Source organism: Glossina fuscipes, unplaced genomic scaffold, assembly GCF_014805625.2.
Source record: "Glossina fuscipes isolate IAEA_lab_2018 unplaced genomic scaffold, Yale_Gfus_2 67780, whole genome shotgun sequence".
NCBI classification, from domain to species: Eukaryota; Metazoa; Arthropoda; class Insecta; order Diptera; family Glossinidae; genus Glossina; species Glossina fuscipes.
This window is the reverse complement of record NW_024004166.1, coordinates 1-23,215: the sequence shown is the minus strand read 5'-3', so window position 1 is coordinate 23,215 and position 23,215 is coordinate 1. Positions and strand designations below refer to the sequence as shown.

Sequence of the window (23,215 nt, the reverse complement as noted above, 5' to 3'; positions counted from 1 at the left end):
ACGACGAAGAAGGAACAAAAGGAAAATAAAAAGCAGAAGAAAAGGAAGACAAAAGCGAAAAAGTAGAAATAAGAAAACAAAAAAAAAAAAAAACAAAAACAAAAGAAGAAATAAAAAACAAAGAGACAGACAGCAGAGCAATATTCTAAAGGTTTGTTTTGTTGCTTTTGTGAGAAAACATTGTGAGAGAAATTGAAACGAAATAATTTTAAGAGGCGAAGAAAAGCGAAAACATCGAAAAACTTCTAGCTGCTGCAAAACAAACACAAAATAAAAAGAAGAACAAGAAGAAGGAGAAAAAGAAAAAAAACGTGACAAAGCGTAAACGTTTCAGCCGCCGAAGTCGCACGCAGTCGTTTATCTAAAAATATCTATCGTCAGTGTTTGCGACACTCTCTATTTGTGCTCGAACAGAAACATAAATAATCAAAGCAACACCAAAAATAACAACAATAATAAATAGCAGCAACAGTAACAGCAACATCAAAATCAACATCAACACCAAAAAAGCAATAGCATTGGCTTCTTTCGCTTCGGACGCTGCTGTATTAATCTGAATATTTACCGCACGCACCACTGTATTCACATTCAATACGTACTTAACGAGTGATCGAAATTTGGTTGTTAAAATTCGCAACAGTAGACAAAGATAAAACAAATCACACAAAAAAGAAGCCAATCGAGGAGACTCATTATTATTATTACTGCAGTTATATATTTATTATTATTATTATATTAATGATATAGATATCGGCGAGATATCTTCTAATTGCCTGCCTTTGTAACTTGCAACGTAAAAAGCCATTCTGGAAAATATTGAATCTCAGTCGCTCCATTTCTCTTCTTCTTTGTCTCGCCTTCTTGTACAAACATCACAGACACATATAGTAAGCGCATCAACTTTTTACCGCATTATATGTATATAAATTCACATATATATACATATATATATACATATATATACATATATATATACATATATATACATATATATATATATATATATATAGATATAGATTGTTGTCAATCATAATATTGCATTTATTTCTTCTCTTCTCCTTCTTCTTCTTCTTCTTTTTTTTTTATTCGTTTACTTGCGCACCCGCGTACAATTTGTTAGAGTTTTCGATAATTGTGTTATAATTATTATAAAAATATTGACAACATTATCTGGCAATACGTCATCTCAATTACATCATTTAAGAGTAATTGAAAGTACAACAAGAAGAACAACAACAGTTCCAAAAACATTTCTAATAATAGAAGTCGTCAAAATTCAATTTTTTCGACTTCTATTGATTGCTTGCTTGCAAGGGCGCTTTTGTTTCACCAAACGCCTTAATTAACAACACATTCAAAATTCTACCTATAGCGGCAAATTTTAAAATTCATCCACAAACAATGCATAAGATGGCAGCACCGAGCGGAGCAGCGCCGACGGCGGCTCTTGAAGCTCCCCTATCAGCGCCCAAATATGGTACACTGATACCGAATAGAATTTTTGTAGGCGGTATAAGGTAAGCTCTCTATTACCCTCTTTTATATGAACACAGCCATATATACATATACACACATATACATGTAATGCGTATAGAAATGTCATATAATAAAACACCGATCCATCTCTACTCATAGTCATTGAACTCTCATAACGGGTACGTAATACTGTAGTGCAGTATACATATCGATAACGATATCAACACATATACATTATTTTGCATAATAATAAGTATATGTTATAAAAAATAGGGCCGTTTACAGCTTTACGCCCTTCAAACGGTTTACCTATTAACGATTTAATCGACCATTGAGGTATTCTCGTGTCCGCTTAACGGTGGCTTAGGGGGGTTATATCTGCGTTTTAGTGCCAAGAGTTCAGTAATCAGTAATTTTATTTCCCAATCGAGTCGAGAGCTTTAACGATTAACTTCGCTCTTCTTCAACTCGTTTTTTTCGTATTGCGATTGAATTGCGTTACTGAATGAAATTATTTATAATATATTATACGGAAATTTTATAGGCAATACCGGAGGTAAGTAGTGCCAGATGTAGTCTTCTCGAAACTTAAGAGAATTATTTCATCGATTTTTCAATTCATTTATCAAATCTCTGAAGGGGAATTGCTATAAAAAGTCGAAAACACTCGTATTATCGAGCGATTGCAATAAATTTTTCCCTTGACAAAAATAGAAAAATTTTCCACCGTTTTATGTTAAGCCAGTTCGAGCCTCACAAACAACGTAAATAACACTATTTTATTGTTATTGTTGCTATACGCGCTTATCGCTTAAACAAAAATCAAGAGTTCAAATTTCCCTTGCTACCGTATGTTTCTCTAACCATGTCGTCCTCCAGTTACGATATTTGTCGAAAAGGCAATCATTGCGTTTGTTAACCTTTCGTAATGAGATAAAAATAATTTAGATGCAAGTTTCTGCATTTCACGTTACAACACGCACACACGACACTGCAAAGTTGTCATTTCATTTCTCTCCAATTTTGCATATTCTTACATTTTTCTTAATTAACTTTTTTAGCGGTGATACCACTGAATCCGATTTATGTCGCGTCTTTTCCGCCTACGGTAATGTTAAATCAACTAAAATTATTGTGGATCGCGCTGGTGTTAGCAAGGGATACGGGTTTGTTACGTTCGAAACGGAACAAGAAGCTCAACGCCTGCAAACTGATGTAAGTCCTTAAGATTCTAATTCTAATGCTTTCACACATAGCTTTTTGCTGCATAAAATTCTTTAAGCGAAAAAAAACTCCCTAAAAATGTAGAAGACGTTTGAAAAAAAAAAATTTTTTTTTGTTTTTTTTTTTCTTATAAACATCGCGGCAGTGAGTTTTTTTCCCAATTAAAGAAAAGCCTGAATTAATCTATTCTTTGTTTTTTTTTTTTATTTATTTATTTATTTTTTCAAACATGTACACCCTTCTTTTACACATATACTATGACGGAGTGCAGGACATAACCTAAAAATGATTTAATGAAAAAAAAGAAAAAAAAAACAATACTTATTTATATATATATATATATATATATATATATATATATATATATATATATATATATATATATTAAATATATGTACCTGTAGAAAAAGAAACGAAACGTGCGTGTGAAACACTACTACCGCAAGTCCACGTAACAAAAAGAAACGCAAGAGAAAACAAAAAGAAATAGAAAGTGTGTGTTTCAATTTTTTCTGCTTCATCTAAGAGTAAACTACCACAGCTCACGCAACCGAAATGAAAGGAAAGAGAAGAAGATCTTTGTGTTGTTCTATTTTTATGATTAAACATCCAAAGCAAACATTTCGTTTTCGTTACATATTCTTATGTTGTTCTTATTTTTTTTCTCTTTCTATACTTTTGCTGTTCAGTTTTTTACATTTTTTTAAAATAAATTTTTATTACTAAAAATTACAAATAGAAATCAGCAGGCAATGGAAAACACAAAAAATGAAAAAAAAAGAGAGAAAAGCAAATTTTAGTGCGTTTTTGTTAAATTCTTGTGTTTGTTGCAAATTGAAAGTTGAGTTTCTTTCTATATTTAAAATTGAAATAAAAAATATAAAAAGCAAAAAACCAAAAATAAAAAATTCGGTATTTGCCGTAAGGCGAATTTTGAATACCCACCACTGCCATTTTGAGGGCTGTAGTCGAGCTACAAAATACTTTTTCAGTTGTGAAATTGTCTTTATTTTAGGGCTTTTTACGAATGAAGAAATGCTTGCTTATATAGTCAAGTTTGGTTTCAGGAACTGAACTCTGCACATACAGGTTCAGCGACAATTGCGTATATGTAGGGATAGTTTTTTTTTTTTTGTAAAAATTATCGATTATGTCTTTGGGATGCCAATAGGCACTGTCCAGCACGCAATAGCCAAATGTGATTTTAGTAGGCTGGTCGCCTGGTGTCGCCTGTCGGAAGCTTAAGTCCTTACGGGACCCAAAGTTTTAGTGACCATCAGCTGATTGTTTAATCAGTCATCACATACGATGCTATGTGCCAATGCCCCAAATTGATTTTTCACTCTCGACTCTTTTTTTTTCTTTTTTCGGATCATCCATCCACTCTATCCTAGTTTTTAATTCAAATTCAACAGTAGCTGACATATATAACCCATGCAATTTTCTTTCTGATTCGAATATTAAGATATGTATCAAATAAATTGTGTAAACGAGGAAGTAGTACATCATGTTTGTCCTCCGGTGGTGGGTATAAAAGCAAATCATTGAATCAAAAACGCCATGAATCGAAAGCAGTGCTGTATTGTGAAACTTTGTTTAACATGTTCTGTTGATTGCTCATGAATATTATATAACACATTGTTGATAAATAATTGAATATTTATTAATTGGCTTACGCGCTAGGTAGAACACGGAGAATAATATTGAAAAAAACAAAAAAAAAGTGCATGTCAACTTGAAAAATTGCCTTTTTTTAAAGTATACTTTTAGTCTTGTTTATTTAACAAAATTAAAAGTCTTCCTTAAGGCTATTTTTATTGATTATATATTAAAGTCGACTTTTTTGGGCTCATATCACACAAATATAAATATACACATATTTATTTTTTTTCCTTTCTTTTTATTATTATGAAAAATACTTAAGTTGACCTTTTGTACAAGAATTAAAACAAAAAAGAAGAAAAAAAAAGAGCAGATTTATCTATCATATCCTCCCTTGTATAGACCTAATAATTTGTTCTCTTCTTCTGTTGTGTGTGGGCGCATTTATCATATGTAAAAATAGGTTGCCTAAAAGTGCCTTTTGTTCACTTGATCATAAATATTGTAATTATTTTATAACTATTTGTAAAGGACAGCAAGCAGCGTTTGCCAGACTTCCTTTTTTTTTTTATTTTGTATTCTTTTTATTACCCTGAAAATTCATATTTATATATCTTAGTTACGCAATTTAAGTTGAGCGTAAAAAATGTTGAAAAACTTTTCTTTTTTTTTGCCACTTGCGATTGCCGCCTCTCTTGTGATTCCGCCTATTGTTGGAAGTTTTCAAATTTTAAACAGTAATTGAAAATTACAAATATGACTTGATATGTTATTTCGCCACGGTGCAGTCTTACTGTCTTCTCACTGTCTTCTGTTCTGCGACAAAGAGTGACTAACTTAGGTATTGAGATTGTGTTGGGAGCGTTGGTAATGTATTGCGAAAAATGCATCTAAAGACGAATTTTAATTTATTCTCTGATCACATTTACATTTATGCAATTATGAATTAGTTTATTGCGCCCTTAAGCTGATGACTTGACGTTTTGTAAATATAGTAATCAATTCGTTTTGTGGCATATTTGCATTTCCTCCTGTACACCCCATATCGATTTCTAAGGCCTTCCGTCTTTTATATCATTATCATCCGCCCACTCGAATTCTGTTGTTGCTGTGTTCTTTATTTTTATTATTATTTTTTTTTCATTGTTGTTTTATTGTTGTTGCTATTTAATAAGCCCTAAAGCTTTGTAAATATTTTAAATTATTTTGCTAACCTTTTTTAGTAAACATCATTCATATATATGTATACATATATATAGAGGAGGTTTCATTTATCAAATCTATTTCTTTTTTGTGTATGTGTTAGGCTTCAATTTGTAAATCATTTCATTTTAAGGTGGATTTTTATATCCGTAGGTGGTTTTTCTCTAAAGTACTTATATATAAATTAATTAAAATTCAATAAATTATTTAATAAATTGCGAATTCGTTTGCCATAAAATAACAATAAAACCACAAATTGACGCCGCAACCGTTAAAATAGTTGTCGAGAGTGTATTAGCGTCATCACCCAAGCAAATACGAACATCTAACATATGTTGAACGTGTGATATATGAGAAATACACACAGAGCATAGGGTTCATATAAGGAACACCAAATCGGGTAAATGGCCTTCAAGAGGATTTTTTGGCGTAGGACTAAATTAAAACCTTATGCTTATTTATAAATGGGAGGTATATCTAGAGAGCATGGGGTCCATGTAGAGCACACCATTTCGGTTAAATGTCTTTCGCGAGGATTTCCTGAAATGAAACTTCAAATGTTTCGAAATGTCCAATACTTGAACAGTGTGCCGAATCAATGTCCGTTCCGTGCCTGAAATCCCTGCAAACATTTTCACGAACTGCTTCGGTCTTGTGTAAGCTGAAGGGCGAGCAGAATGTTCGAGATTCATCCAGAATGGCGCAAAATTCAAATTTTACATGAATTTTGGAATAATGTTTTCTTTATGGACTTTAAAATGATTTTTATTCCTAATCTTTTTCCTAATAATCTCCTTGATTAGAAAAAAGTAAATTGCGTTGGTCTTGGGATTTTGTTTTCACTCCAATGATATGACGGCAGTCTAATAATCATGTTGCTTTTAGCATAGGTATTCACATACGAGATTACGTTGTCATAGTCGTAATATAAGAAGAATAAATCTGGATCAAGTGATCTTTGCTGACTACCATAACGGCATATTTGATTAATATTTAAACTCCGCAGAATGATGAACGCGAAAAATCTGATAAGAGTTTAGTTAATTTTTAATCTCTAAAAATTTTTCCCATTTCAATCGGCCAGATATCGCCAGAGATATCGATCATGTCACGGTTGCTATTTAAAACAACATTTGGCATTCACTGCTATTGCCAAGACCCGAGATATAGTTAATTGAGTAGGCAACGACAATTTCGCTAGGGATGTGAATTTGAGTTGTTGTGCTATTTTGCTTTATATACGTTTATATACGTTTTTCCTACCCTTTATTGAATTTTCATTTCATGACTATTCGTACATGTTTCTCTTAAAATTATTCGTAATGTCCTGTTTTGTATGGCAGAAAACAAATAACAACTGCTGAAAAGTTTCTCGTTTATTATATGAGTACGAACAGACTTGTACTTCACACACATATATGCGTGCACATATATAAATATAAAAATTATAATTAAAACGTTATACTTTGTAGCCTTCAGAATCATCTTCCACACAGACACAATGGCGAATAGTGTGGCGGTGTGGTTCCCTACTCGTTAACCTACATTTTAAACTTGCATAAAATAAAGAAATTCATTTTCTCAAAAAGGAAAACGAAGAAATTTTGTCATCCTGTACGAAAGGGACATAGAAAAAACCATTAAAATGTTAAACAAAGTTTTTCTCTGCACTTTGAAAAAAAATGGAAAAAAACAAATTTTTCTTTTTTTTTTTTTTTTTAAGTTAAATATTTTATTATATAAACTTTCTCTCATTTCTTAAGTGAAATTTTTCTTATTTCACATTACACATTTTGCCAATTGCTTTGCCACGACCACAACGATGCATTGTGAGATTCTAAAATTGGAGTACTGGTGCATCATAAATGAAACGCATTTTTGTAGTCAATATTCAACATTTGTTGGTCATCAGAGATCAATTTTTTTCCCCTAACGGGAGAGGGAAAGGGAAAGGAAGAAAGGGATCTGAACTCTTGACTCTATCAGAAATACATCTCGATTCATGAGGGAGGTCACAAAGCATAGTCTTCGATCCATCGAAGATGGCGAAATATTGTACGAATTCTGGGTTCTTTCATATTGCCGTACCCCGAAATACCATTCCAGCGATATACCAATCCCGATTTCGCTGGTCCGTTCATCGGTTATCGCTCATTTAAATTCTCAAGGCCCAGCTTGACGCTTGACATACATTGAATTTGAAAACAAATTGCATTTGGTCGCACCTCACGCGATACCCAACAGTGGCTGGAAAAATGAAATATGAAAATATCAAAAAAAAAAAAAAAAAAAAAAAAAAAAAGTGAAAATATTCCAACAATATTATCAATAATTAAAAACTTGTATTATGTACAAGCTAATAAGCAAAGCAAATCTGAAATTCTGGAGAACAATAAAAACGAGAAAATGATGTCGCTCCACAGGTGACTGTGGTCAATCAATTGACTATTGATGTAATAAACTTTGCAATTTTTATACATGTTGATATCCAGATGGGATTGTGATGGGTAATGGGAATATTCGTCTCAATCCGTATATAGTTAGTTGCCTTACTTTGTTCTCTTTTATATTAATTGTTATAATACAAAGTTTAGGTAGATTTTTTACTTAAAAAAAAAAAAAATAAAAAAAATAAAAATAACAAAATTATTTCCTGCCGTAATTAAAAAATTTCCCAATTAATACCGTTCACCATTTTTGCTCTAATCATTATTCTATACATGTACACAAACATATACTCCAACTAATGTCGTTGTTTCTCCTTTCCCATATTGTTGTCGTACAAAGCTCACTTTTTTTCCCCATGTATTTAGTAGAAAGAAATCCACATTTGTTGCTTTCTTCCCTTATCGACAATAGCACCGTCAACCAACAGAGTTCTGCACTTTAATTTCTCGCCTCCTCACCAACCAAAAGAAAAATGTCTACTAATTAATTAATAATGCTTTTTAGTATGAAATGAAAAGAGATAAAAAAAAGAAAAAAAAACGCTTTTTGCTCATATTCGTTTGTGAGATTTTTTTTTTTTTTCGTTGGTTTTTTTGTGCTTACACTTCTTCTTCCTTCATAATTAAAGACTTTACGCTTGAGAGTACTTCATTGGTATACAACTAGCTGCTAGTATTTTTTTTTTTTTTTTTTTTTCTTTTTTGTGTAAGGAATTGAAAAACAAAAATTTTAAAAGGGAAATTTATGCAATACTACTACCGCTTGTAGAGCCTCTTTTCTTATTTTCATTACGTTGCACTCGACAGTTTCCTGACTTCATGTTTTTACGCTTAACATTATATCGCTTTTCAAAATGATTTTATGATTTATTATTTTTTTTCTTTTTGTATTGTCTAATTTTTGGCAAATGTATTTAGATTTCTCATGCCTTTACTGCCAATTCAATTCAAATTGTCGCTCTTTCAGCCAAGCCATACATAGCACGTATGTAAATATAGCTGTGTACGATAAAGTTTATCCAATGTAAAACTGAACCTAAACCCCTTTCTTCTTCTTCGTTACTGTTATATATACTTTTCAAAGTTAACCGTAAATAGAACGATTGACTGACTGACTGACTTATTGTCTATGTAACTTAATTCTAAAAAATTATTTCTAATAACTTAATTCGCGTAGAGGAAAATCGTACAAAAAGAATTGATGTCATCCCCAGCATGCCAATTGCATTAGAAGCACTATGCATCAGCTCGGGGGGATGCGAAATTGTGTTACCTTTTGTTGTCTTCTTCGAGCTGCAAGGCACAACTCAGAGAAGCTACAAGTGATCGCGTCTAAGGTTAAATTTTAGAGGGTGCAGAGGATCTTTCACATTGTGAAAGTCGAAGTACTGCCCAGATAAGTTTCGAGTGATCGGAAGAAAAAAGCATATAGGGCAAGGAATATAATCCATTTCGTGTTCACTTCCATATACAGAAGGAACTCATAATGCATTTCGAAAATGTATATCGAGTAACGAGCTCAAGACAAAGCCCTCATTACTTGACAATGTGACTCAACCTTGGTGGACGATATTAGCGCTCGTTGTGTCCCGTAATTTGCAAAAGAATATAGGCGTGGATTCATTTCTTCAATATAATAATCTCTCATCTGTGGTTTTTTTCAGTGATTTTGCTCACGTTTTTTTTTTTTTTTGCTTTATATATTTTTAACATAATAAAATCATGAAATCAAATAAAATGTGTTCATCAAGCTTAATTGAAGATTTTTGCGCTACCAAGCTTTAGAAAGAAATCCTTCTCCACAGACTTATAAACTATTTTTGATTGATTTTTGGCAAGTATGTGGGGCTTTTATGTAAATCGTTTGGTAGCGATTATGCGAAATATTTCTCTAATAAAACAAATATTATTATTCCTTCGATAAAGTGAATACATAACAGGAACATCAGTTTTTAAATTATTTTATGAGGTACACGGTAAACGATGTTATTGGGCCTTCAAACGCTCGACATTAGAAACTTCTCGCATTTTTTTCATGATTTCCATGCATCTTTTGTTTATTTATTTATTATTATTATTATTATTTTTTGTTTTACAATGTAAGAACACTTTCCGGCCTTTTGAACTTTGGAATATACCTTGGTCTCAGAAAATCATTAGAATAAGTATATTTCTTCACAATCGACAAGTAAGGCAAATTCCAGCTTCGCAAGATTAAATTTTTTCCTATTTATGAATCTATTCGAAAGACTCGAGCTATTTTCATTTGATCACTCTGTTGTGGAATGACCACTAAAAAGATTTATTTATTCATTTAAGAAATTTTTTGTGAAAATTGGAACTTTAATCCGGCCAAAATGGTAAGAAAATCCCCAACTATTTCGAATCTTTCCGAGGCTATCTATAAAAGGAATCGTTATAAGAAACCATACTAGGGGCAGAATTCTCAGTGATAATACTGAATCGGAATAACCCTCGAATGCTGCTCTGGAAGGGATAATTTTATGATTTTAATTTTTGGTTCAATTCTCTTACAAATTATTGTTTGTAGTGGTCTTTAATGAGGATTTCGTTCGCTTGAAGGAACTCGTCAAATCAGGGATACAAGAATATGGGACTTTGTTGCAGATTTCAATGCTCAGATTGTGACATCGGGAGCTGTAGTACACTTTTCAGACACACTTCTCAGCAGTAGTAATTACTTTCGCGAATTACGCAGGAAAAGTAAGTTTTGATGGTTAAATTAGCATATGATGCGATAAAGGCCTTTCTCGTAAATCCTTTATTTTTATTATATTTGATCAGCAACAGTCATTGGCTTAGTGGGCTTCGCCAAATAATCCCATCTGTCCGCACATATGTTTATTCTTTTGGTTTGATCGGTTCTAGTCGCATTTACGTGGTGGCTGTCCTTGTCAAAACTCTAATAAAACTGTTTCAAAAATTGCTTCGAACGGGCGCGCGGGTTCCATCTAGAAAATACTTCCAAGTAAATACAACAATCGTTGAAGTTCCATTGAATCCATTTCAAAAGAAGAAAGCAAAAGAAACTGTACGGGTTGGGATGTATGGACCAGATGAAAAAGAAGAAGAAAAATAAAAAAACTGAATTTACAGAAAAAATGTGACTGTTTCTCAAACGATTAATAATAATGCCATCTATTTTTGCACATATTTTATTGAACAGTATACGTACATTATGCCATACAAATTCGTTTAGAGGTTGACAGGTTGGCCGGCCACCTCTGCTTTAGTTAGTAATTGCAACTCTAAAATCAGCTGACGCATTAAATATATTTTCGCTTCGTAGTTAAGCACTTTTGTTGTTGTAATTAAAAGATCGTTTAGGCTTTTTGCTTACCAAGCCTCCAAGTGACTAACAGTGATAACTTTTCAATTTGTAGAAAAAATTATTTATTATACAGTGTAACCCATTTTACTAATACTGACTTTTTGTTGTTGCTAGTGTCTTCGTTATCTTATTTCGAAAAGAAAGTTTTGCCAGTATTCCAAAATTTTGCTCTGTTAACTAAGATGACGAAGTTTCCGAAATTGCGAATAAAAACGCCTTCATTTATTTATTTATTTATTATTATTATTATTATTTTCTTCTTAAAATTATATGTCTTTCTTGTTTTTTTATTGTGTTTTCTGATTTCAAATTTTTTTTTTTTTTTTTTTTAAATACAAAAATTTTCCTTTTTATTATTAGATTATATACATTTTAGTTAAATGCGAAAACGTTTTGTAAATGACAAACACTATCATGCCTTGGAAATGTGTAAAATTGTGTTAACGAGTTGATTACGTTGCGTTACAATTTTTCAATTGATTCTTTTTTTTTTTTTTACACATGTATACATATAATGGAAAATAAAAATCAATCCTTAGATGAGCGTTTTAAAGTTCGAGTTCGTTCGTTCGTTCGTTCGTTCGTTCGTTCGTTGGTTGGTTGGTTCAATTTCAATACGTTTTTACCTTCTTTGTGTTGACGTTGCGTTCATACTTTAACTGCAAACAAATTTTTACAAAAAGTTTCTTTAAGTTACATAACGTTACATATTTTTTACTAATTTTTGTTCGAAATGAATTCAATCTATACCATCAAATAAACTGAAAAGTATTAGCAGAAGTTTATTGTTTATTTAAAAAATAATTTTCAATTCTCTTTTCCTCCCCAATCAATCACATAACGAAAAACAGGGTGAATGCGTTGTGCTCAGGGATCGTAAATTAAATATAGCGCCAGCCATAAAAAAACAGGTAACACTATCCCTTTCGTAAAACAAAAAAAAATAATAATAAAATTTGTTAATTTCGCATTTTCATTTGCAGTCTATTGTGGCTACAAATGGTGCTGTTTATTACACTACCACACCACCAGCCCCCATTAGCAATATGCCTATTGATCAATTTGCCGCCGCAGTTTATCCACCAGCAGCAGGTAATTTCATTTCAAATATTCTTCTCATAATATTTCGTAATATTACTATTACGAGTTTCTCACACTCAATACGGGAGGGGCAGGGAAAAGAAAATCGTTAAGGCCCAGCCTTTAAGGGGAAAATATATTATCTATCTTATACAAGGGGACATCGCATACAGCGTTAAACGAGTACTTGTCAATCTTTGCATTTTTGTTTTTTATCCGCATGAGGATATTAGAAGGTATAAGGAACTCTGTCCGATTCATGACATGTGAAAAGAAATGACTGAATAGCTCAACTTTACACGTTAATAATCACGTTAAGCCAAACGAAACAAAGATGGAGAAAGTGGGAAGAGGGGAAGGGGGAGCTCTTTCTGATATAATTGAATTGATTCAAAATTTGAATCAATACGTTTCGCTATTATTTCTTGTAAGCTTTCCTCAAAGGGAAGATTATTTCGCTTTTAAAACTCGGGAAAAGAGGACACATCTGCTGCCAGTTGCGTGCATAAAAAGTGAAATGTCTTACCACATACTTATTTTTGAGGCCGTTTAAATCGAGAAGGCCACATTTCCCGACTTTCCCAGACACAATCCCAGACTTTCGTAACGGACCTAATAGAAGAATTAAAAAAAAAAAATATCATTTGTTTTTGATTGTTTGTTTTTATGATCCATGTTTTTGTTGTTAACATAACATTATAATAAACTCAAAGTTAATGATTTTACAGCCGCTGCTGCAGCTGGTGTGCCAACAATTTACCCACCTTCAATGCAATATCAACCATTCTATCAATACTACAGTGTGCCAATGGTAAGTAATTGGGCTCTGGGGTATTTTTCGCTTTGTTACTTGTATGTAAATATATATATATATATATATATATATATATATATATATATATATATAAATTCTCAGTATATTTTTTTGTTTATACTTATGTAATATCCTTTTTCTTTTTTATTTCTTTCTAAATTTTTAATATTAACAGAATGTACCCACCATTTGGCCCCAAAATTATCAAGGTATGTAATCAGCAAAAACAAAATAAAAAATAAAAAATCGAAAAATAGTCACTACTACTTCAAGCCACTAAAAACATAATAAGACCTACTACTACAACTGCATTTACTTATTTTTTACGGGTTGGTTGAGTTTTTTTTTTCCTTGGTTTTCTTTTTTTTGTTTCGCTTGCAATCGAAGTGGTAGTAGTAGTAGTAGTAGCAGTAGTAGTAGTAGTAGTATGTGTGTGTTAATCTTATAATTTTTTTAAAATTTTTAAGTTCGCCAAAAATGTACAGTGTGGTAAATACTATGCAAAGCTAAAATGATTGACACTTGAGTAGCGAAAGGATAGCGACGTGGTGCTCGACACCCGCATACGAAAAATTTTGTGCGCAATGGGCGAAGTTTTCGTCTGCATGTACGTGCTCACGTGTGAATAAACGTGGACGGACTATTCATTTATGTCCGTCCGTCCGTCTTAATAGTAATGTTTTGAAATAGAAGAGGATAATTAAGCAATTACGGGCTGACTCCGTCGTCGAATAGCACAATGTACATAACAAGTCAACTAAAAAAAATTGATGCAAAACCTTATCTCTTCTATCTTTTGAAAAACGATTTCAATCGGCTTAATCAACCAACCACGCCCACAGCCAACCCCACATTCATTCACACGCACAAGTCGGGGTTGAGTAATGAAGAGTAGTAGCCCCCCTTCGAAGTGAGAATACATCAAATTTTAACTGCTTTACGAACGAGTCCGGTGTTTAGATGAAACTGCGTTTTGTTTGGCAGTTGTTTAAAACCTAAATCCAATTTTCTTCTACTTCTTTAATTATTCAAAATAACCTTTCAGTGCTCTTAACTTGACTTTTAGATTTAGTTAAATGTAGTTTACCCATAATAGTTTGCTCTACATAACGTCCGTTTGTTGTTGGGAAAAAGCAAAAACCGCAAAAGCTTCAAGAGTAATTACAGTAAATCCGCCCAAACTTAGATGGAATTCAAAAAAAAAAAAAAAAAATCTCCAATATATGATGCATTACTTTTTGGTTTACGCGTTTTGTCAGTAAAGTAAGGCATGTTAAGTTTAATATTCTCTTTGTGTATTGCCCTTTGAAAAGGTATGCAGCAGCAGAGGAGGAGGAGGAGGAGGAGAGAAATGCTCTTGTTTTTATGTGCTTTTAGTACAGACTTTGTTGTTCAAAAAATATTTCTTGTACTCTACTCTATAATATCACTATTTCGGCTTTAAAGTAACATTGATCAAAAATTTTCAGCGATGACAGTTAGTTTCTCCGCTCAGTAGATAGTCACGACGATTGTAGCAACAGTTCTTGTTAAACGATTTAAATCAATTATTAGTGTACCCTGAGGTATATATAATTTTATTCCTAGAAATTGCACTCATAAATTTTTGATATCAATTTCGACCATAAGTGGCTCTGCGACTTCTTACTTTTCCTAAAGCTTTTCTCACTGTATCAGGCAACATTATCGATTAATAGAAAACTCGAAAAGTGGCCTTCAGCCACTCTTTGTTGATTAGATGCCAGAAATACATGAAGGAAGGTGTGAGATCAAAATGTTTTAAAATCAAATTATGATGAGTACTGAGGGTGGTTCTCATCCGCCGAGATAAAATTATTATATCTGAGGTTCCGAAATAGTTGGCTGGCAGAGTGATTGAACCAAACTTTTCGGAAAATGCTGTTGATTCGTTACAGTTACAGTGAAACGGTTTATATTACCTTACATATTCACTTATCTGCAATGCAGCAGTTGATATTCGAAAGAGACGTCCCGCTATTATTTTGAGAAATGTTTGGTTGTGTGGTCGCATTTTACGATCATCAACCCAGAACTTCGCCAAATTCCAGCCTTCCGTCTTGCTGTTAGGATCTGTAAATGTTCCCAAGCTAACGACAGAAGTATGGATGGACGGACGGACAGACAAGTTTAAATCTATTTAAAATTATACGCTTAATTCCAGCAATTCGGCGCAAACGTTAGTCATCTAAAAATACCAATTGTTTTTTCCTTCTTTTTTTTTTTTACTTTAATAGCGGAGAGTAAATAAGTGCGCTTTCAAACAAGAATGCCTATTTTTCGATATGTTGCATATTCGCGTCTGACATCAATCAATGCTTTTTTCGATACCTATAAAGCGTTATATTAAAAAAAAGAAAAAAGTGTAAATGAAAATAGATTCATTCGAAACTCAACTCTCTTATACCTTGTAATACGTACAAGGTGTTACATAACGTTTCTTATGGATGGCTTGAAACACATTTTTTAATGAGCGCCCCCTCAGCGTAATGTGATTTATAGCCTGAAAGAGTTCTAAATGTTTTTTTTTCTTTTTTTTTTTTTTTTACCACACTGTTGTAATGTTCACTTTTTAGTGAATGCATTAATTGAAATTTAATATCTTGGATTAATTAAATTTAATTTTTTGTTGTATATTTTTTGGTTTTATTTATTTATGCTGTAATGCCACATAAACACAATGTGAGAGTAGTAGAACCAACTTTATTGGCCTACGGAGGCACCAATGCAGCGCAACTTTAAATTCAACTAGATAATTTATTTTATATATCCATAGATATATATATATATATACATTTTTTCTGTTTGGCTAGTTTTATGTTTTTTGTAACAAAAAACACATGTTAAGTTTTAGTTTTTAGAAAACTCGAAATGCTCTGAATGCACAGAAAAACACTGTGCCACAGCGCTTATGTATTTTCATACAATAGCTATATATAACTTATAATTCTTTTCTTTTTTTTTTTTTTTTTTTTTGTTTTTCTAGGTATTTGAGAAAAAAGTAAAAACTATGTATCGAAAAATTCAAAAAAATAATTGTAAGAAAATTAATAAAAAAAAATATAAAAAAAAAAAGAGGAAAAATAAATAAAAAGAAACAACGCAAAACTTTTAATACATCAAGACAGAGCTTTCATTCAACAAAGTAATGCCCATTCGAAAACTGAATATTTTTTTTCGTTTTTTTTCAACTCTTTCGTTTCGAAATTCAGAAACAAAGTTTTCCCGTTTCACACCCTCCCTCTACTGGTAAGAAATTTATCGTCGAATTAATTCAGCGAACGAATTCAGTCACAGTTTCTATGCGATTTCGTCAGGCAAGTTCATCGCGTTGCGGTTAATCATATTTGCCCGATAGTTTACGTTCGGAGCAATCTTCGGATTGCAACTCTGCACTGTTCATATAGTAAATAAGTTAGAAAAATACTTTCCATGAAGCCATTATTTCACTAGCGTTGTTGGCGGCAGGCATCGTATTCAACCGATTAACTTTCAAATTTTCATCTCTTTGCATAGCGTTCGGCCGCAGATGTCTATTTTATTTTAAAATCTTTATTGCTTCCGAACGGTCGCTATTCTGGAAAGTTTTCTTTCCTTTTGCTGCTTGTCTGTGAGAAGAAGGTAGAGTAAAAGTAAAATCGCAAATCGTTTTGTACTCTTCATGCAGAGACGTAATAAAATTTCAGCCTACACTGATCCGCGCATGATACTAACGCTTGTATAAATATATTATTTAGGTGTATACCTTCTATTGGAAAATTGCTATTGCTTTATTAACTATTACACCTAGTACTTAAGATTTCTTCATTTTTTATTTTTGATTAAGCTATATATGTATACATATATATATATATAATATCTATGAAAATAGTAAAAATGAGCAGAGATACCTATAAGTCTTGAAATGCACGTTAGAGTCGTGTGTTTGGTATTTTATCAAACAATTACGAATATTTGTAAATTTTTTAAAATTATAGGTATTTATCCATGTTAATTTTGAGGACAACAACAACTATCCATTATACAACAACAACAACAACCACAACTATGACTACGACAAGCAACCATTAAAACCACAGTTACAACTACAATAATTTAAATTAAAGCTAAAGAATTAAAAAAAAAAAAAAATTATTTATAGAAAATATAACTATAATATATATATATATATATATATAAATATATAAATGTATATATATAAAAATGTATATAAATATATATATATTACTATATATATATATATATATATATATATATATATGAATAAATAAATAAATAAATAAATACGAAGGAAATAACAAATACTATTACAACTATATTACTCTAATATTACTATAAATACTACTACAATACGCAAAAAATATTTATGATAATGACTAGAACAACAACAACAATAACGACAAAATGGTAAAAACCGATGATGTTATAGGAACAAACGCTCATTCTATACATACTTACGTATACACATACGCAAATACAGACATATATATATATATATATGGGTAAAACATAAATGTATACACTACACACAGGTACACATAAACCTATATAATATATACATATATATTTTTAGTAAATGTGTATGATGAGATAAAAACAGAAAAACCAAAAAAGTAATAATAATAATAGTAATAACACAAAAAAAAAAAAAACAAAAAATGACAAGACGACTCAGTACGAATAGTGAAAAGAAAAAAAATTGGAAAAAGAAAAACTACCGTTTTTTAATAAAAAAAAAAAAAAAAAGAAGAAACACACGAAAATTCCGATCAAATTTAAATTGATTCTTTATATTTTTTAGTTCTCTCTCTCTCTCTCTCAATCTGCATGAAAGCGCACTTCCAATTCAACGAGTACCATAAATATTGTAAATAAGTTGACAATTAATTGGCTTATGCTATTATGGTAGTGTGAGTGATTCATGTTGTGTAAGGAAAGATGCATGCACCAATGGAGGCAAACAAGAAAAAGAAAGAGAAAAAAGATAATTAATTGTATATAGCTTCTCGTATAATACTAAGACGACAAGACGTCCAAAAGAAAGGAGTAATATATAATTCATGGGTTCCGTCTTCAATTTTATTACTTGTCCGTCCTATTATTTATATTTTACACCTTTCACAAATCCCGCTTGGAGGGGAAAGGAGTACTGTGTGCGTCGCAACAATTGATATATCCATCAGTGTAGTAGTTTTCTGTTTTATTTTTCATTTGAAACTAATGGATGATTAGAAGCGTATCCATCGATTAACTTGATCAGCCATTTTAACACCTTTCAGTTTCTCCCTTGCCCTTGCTACAATTGTCGCTATTATTGGAACTTGACATATATCCTTTCGTCAAGCTTGAAACTGTGATGACGATGGTGCTAGCTCTTAGCCAAGAGCTAGCTACGTTTAGGCAAGCGAGCTAACTGCAATAAATGGAACATTTTCCTTATACTTTCATCAATTATCGTGAAAATGAACATTTGATGTGAGACGTGAGTTGTCGCAATTTCCTTTGTGAGGATATAATTTACTTAAACCATTTTAAATTGAACTATCGAAAAACTCGAACCGTTCGATGATTGATTTTATCGTCGGTGGCGTATGGCATTTTCAAATGCCTTGCGTCTTATTTTCATTATTTTCTATAATATTAAGGAGCGAATGTTGCTATTGGAACTATATATGTTGGTAGGCTCGTCTACATAGAATTTTTGATATATCCATTCTACTACTTGAACCGTATCTTTTGAAAAAGCCCTATTTTATGCTTATCGAATTCGGCGTGTCTCCCCATCCAAAAGCAACGACGCAACGAGATGGAAAGAGATCAATAAGAGGATCCATCATCTTAAATGAAAAAAAGGGGGGTCGGGATTTTTCATATCTTCGTTAGTAGTGAGAATTTTAAATCTATACCAGCCTTTCTTACTTATAACCAACTTTTGAAAGACGACAAATTCACTTTTTTTGCGAATTATTAAATGACTGATGGATCGAGTGTATGAACCAAACGAGATTTTTGCGAATGAGAGAATGAGTGGGGGAGGAGGATGGGGAGAGTTCGTATTGATGTGTATGAAAATTTACTCTATTCGATAATAACATATAATGAGTTACGATGGCACAATCCTGCTTAGTAATTGCGTATACATTAGCATCGATGACGAGTACATTCGTGCATTCGTGTAATTTTTCCTCTTTAGCACGAACGAAACGAAGACAATTTGGTGTTTTTTAAGAATTTACTGAGATCGTAAAAGAATTGTTAGTTCGAAATAGTTAGTGATAATTAAAAAACCTTGTGTACCAATTTGTCATATTACTTTTTGTTGTTGCTATTACTGTTATTATTATTATTATTTCTATTATTAATTTGTCTCTTACACACTCTCATGCGATGAATATTATATCTATTCCTCGTCAAAATCAAGTAGGTTAATAATTTTGTGTCCATCTGTCTGTCCGTTTGTAATTTATCCTTGAAACTCTTACAGTTATAAATATAGAGATTCGACCTTTTGACATGGAATTCCTTAAATGGTTTGAAATATATACATATGAAATATATACATATATATACATACCTATATATATATAAATATATACCCGGCTGTACACGCAAAGTTTGCTTTTTCGTCTACTTATTTATTTTGCGGTGTTTAATCGTTTGTCCGTCGTCTCGCTCATCGTCTGCTGCCGAAGCGCTGAAAAATGAAAATGAAAAGTAAAAAATTGAAACTTAACTTATATCGCTCGCACATTCCTAGTCGAGAGTCGCTGCTTAAGTCTAAACATGTGCATGATCCGCCCACGCTCATCATAGCGAAAAAAGAAGACTGTCGTTTATCTATAATATATATAGTGGTCAAAAAGTTGATACAAAAATTTTCCGAAGCTATCAAACATATGGTTATTATTAACAAAATACTTAATTTTTATCTACTGGTTTAAAGGGCGTTAAAGATTCGCCATAAAGCGAATATATACTTTTTCTTACTCTTTTTGCAATTTCTAAACAGAAATAACTGAAAACTTGTGTCATAAATATTTCATATATATAAGTAACAAAAGACATACATACGTTGCAAGTTTGCTTTAACGGAAGAAAAATATTATAAAAACGGCAGTTGAAAAAATGTTTTAGTAAGATTATTACAAACTCACACAAACACGCAAACACAAATACACAACATAAACACACACGCATATATACATGCACACACACACACACACGCATATATATATATATATGCAGATATATGTATAACATATACACATATACCTACATATACATGTACACATATATCTATACATACATATATACATAATTATACACAATTATATATAATTATACATACATATACGCATACATACATACATACATAGATACATACATACATACATAGATACATACATACATACATAGTTACATACATACATACATACATATATACACCATATACTATTTTAAAGCAAACGTAGTAAATAACGGACAAAAAAATATATACAAAAATTATTTATTGATCAATTATATATAAATAATAAAAAACGGAAACTACCCATTAACACAAATCTATATAACTATTATTATTATTATTATTATTTATATACTAAAGAAATCTCTACATACGTACGCAAATACATAATAACATACGCAATACATTTCTATGTACTTGTCGTAATACTAAAATATAGAAAAATTTTTATTAAATAAGATTAAAAAGGAAAAAAAAAAGAAGAAGAAGCAAACGTATGATGATGGCCACAGGTTATTAAAATAATTGTAATAAAAACGGCACAACTTAAGAAAATATAGTAAAACAAAAAAAAAAAAAAAACAAAAAACAAAAAAAAAAAAAAAACAAAAAAAAAGCAAAGAAAAAACTAAAGACATAATTAGTATATATTTACATAAAAGTAAAATAAAACGTATATACACAAAAAAATATGATATAAATTAAAGTAACAATTAAAGCAATTTAAAAATAACAAAACAAGTACAGTTTAAGTGAAACTACATGAGAAGATATTTAGTTATGTAAAAAAAAAAAAAAAAAAAAAAAAACAAAAGAACAAAGAATATGAAATAAAAAAACAAAACAAAAATACCATAATATGCATTATTAAGAAATAAAACATAATGAACTTAATTTTATTAACTGAAAAAAGAAAAAGAAACAAATCTATACAATAATTATATATTTAGCATACATATATAAATATATATACACGTAAATAACTTATATATATATATATATATATCTATATATAAATATATATGTATATATATATATGTATATATATATATATATCTTAAATTATATATATATATGTATATATATATATATATATATATATGTATGATGAAAACAAAAAAAAGGATAATTAAATAAGAACAAATAATGGATGCTGTAATGCATATACAAAAAACTCTTATATACAACAACAAAATATTAGTCTAAATAAAATTATTTAAAAAAATAAAAGTAATAAAAATAAACAGACAACTGAATATAAACACAATGTTAACGTATGTATGCGTTGCTAGTTATGCATACAATATTATGCATCATCTCTCCCTCTCTCTCTCTCTCTCCCTCTCTCTCTCTCTCTCTCTCTCTTTACACGTTTCTTTCTCTCTCTCTCTCTTTACACGTTTCTTTCTCTCGCTTTTCCTCCCCCCCCCCATCCCTCTCCACGGAGACGCCTACGATCACTGGCTCTTTCTCTCCCCATCTTTCTCGCACTCTCAATCTATCTGTCTCTCTCTCTCTCTCTCTATCTATCTATCTATCTATCTATCTATCTATCTATCTCACTCTCTCTCTCCTACTAATAATAATACATATTTGCGTCGTACGTATATCAATTAATTTATTTCTACACGGGCTGGTAAAAGAAAGAAAAAATTGAAAAAAAAAAAAACAGAAACAAAGTCGACAAAAAATAATAAAATAATTTGTTTTATAAGCTCATCGAGGAAATATGACAAACACAAATCATTTTTTTTTTATTTTAAAATGAAGTTAAACAATAAAAACTATGAAATACTGTTTTTTTTTTTTTAGATGAGTATATTTTGTGTACCAATTTTCTTTGTATTGAAATATTGAAGACAACATCTTTTTCAAAAAAGATGCATTTACCTAACGTTGAATTCAAACACCACCACGACAGAGTAGAAAAATAGAGTTAAACTATTATTCCGTTTACAGAATACAGAAATCATTTATTATATTATGTGTACATAGGTAGGATGTACTGCGCACACATATATGGCAAATTCATTTGAAGCAGATTTCTGCTCGTCTCGTTTAAACAACATTTTCCTTTAACCGGCTTAAAAAGAAATCGAGTAAAAAACATCTTTATCCGGACTTTAGCAATCTGCCAGCAGTTTGAAATCTTCCTCTATCCAATCGTCATAATCGTTACATATGGGTAAGAAAAGCCTCGATTTTTCCGCGATATTGTCTTCTCATCATTATGTGTATAAACAATATTCCATTGCGTCTATGCGTTTATCGAAATGTTGGCGTACAAATAAAGCTCTCACGTCCGCCAATTATAACAAGTTTCATCCAGACTGTACGTACGTGAGTACTACCTTTTTTGTTGATCCCTTCATAAGAGAAAAGACCATTTTCTCCTCCGCACAAGCTTTATTGTAGTTATTCGAAAAATGGTCTAAACATTTGTAAATAAAAATTAATATTTTGACAGATTTCTTGAATGGATGGCATTAACAGCAATAGCAGTTTCCACTATCCACATCGAGTTTCACATAAGTGTGATATCATTGGTGAACAAAAGGCAATTTATTTGGTGGCGTCTGTCATCGCCTTCAGGAATATTCTACTATGTTAGCGATCGAATGCAATGCTCATTAGTCTCTATTTTTTCTTTTTCACTTGTGATAATGATTGTAATAATAGTATTTAACTTTTTAATTGAAAGTTAAACCTAAAAGTACATATACAGAAACAATTACGCGGTATGTGTTAAGCAT

At 31.2% G+C, this 23,215-nt stretch overlaps 1 protein-coding gene across 2 annotated transcripts; it reads left to right on the top strand.

The window, feature by feature from the left end:
• Nucleotides 1-64: 64 nt before the first annotated feature.
• On the top strand, nt 65-16,146 carry LOC119643910 (protein boule-like). Of its 2 annotated transcripts, none has more exons than XM_038043415.1 (8): nt 65-887; nt 1,121-1,517; nt 2,538-2,691; nt 12,156-12,215; nt 12,288-12,396; nt 13,098-13,195; nt 13,374-13,407; nt 15,909-16,146. In XM_038043415.1, the coding sequence occupies exons 2-8, from the start codon at nt 1,402-1,404 to the stop codon at nt 15,956-15,958; spliced, it is 621 nt and encodes a 206-aa protein (XP_037899343.1). In that variant the 5' UTR covers nt 65-887; nt 1,121-1,401; the 3' UTR covers nt 15,959-16,146. The 2 variants fall into 2 exon arrangements, with proteins under 2 accessions (XP_037899343.1, XP_037899344.1); XM_038043416.1 differs by having other exon boundaries at nt 66-887; nt 13,113-13,195; nt 15,909-16,145.
• Nucleotides 16,147-23,215: the final 7,069 nt, after the last annotated feature.

Bases quoted from the DNA above. Each gene is read 5' to 3' on its own strand.
- LOC119643910 (XM_038043415.1), top strand. From the start codon at position 1,402: ATGCATAAGATGGCAGCACCGAGCGGAGCAGCGCCGACGGCGGCTCTT. The intron at 13,196-13,373 runs GTAAGTAATTGG...TAATATTAACAG, and splicing joins AATACTACAGTGTGCCAATG to AATGTACCCACCATTTGGCC. The intron at 13,408-15,908 runs GTATGTAATCAG...ATGTGAGAGTAG, and splicing joins TTGGCCCCAAAATTATCAAG to TAGAACCAACTTTATTGGCC.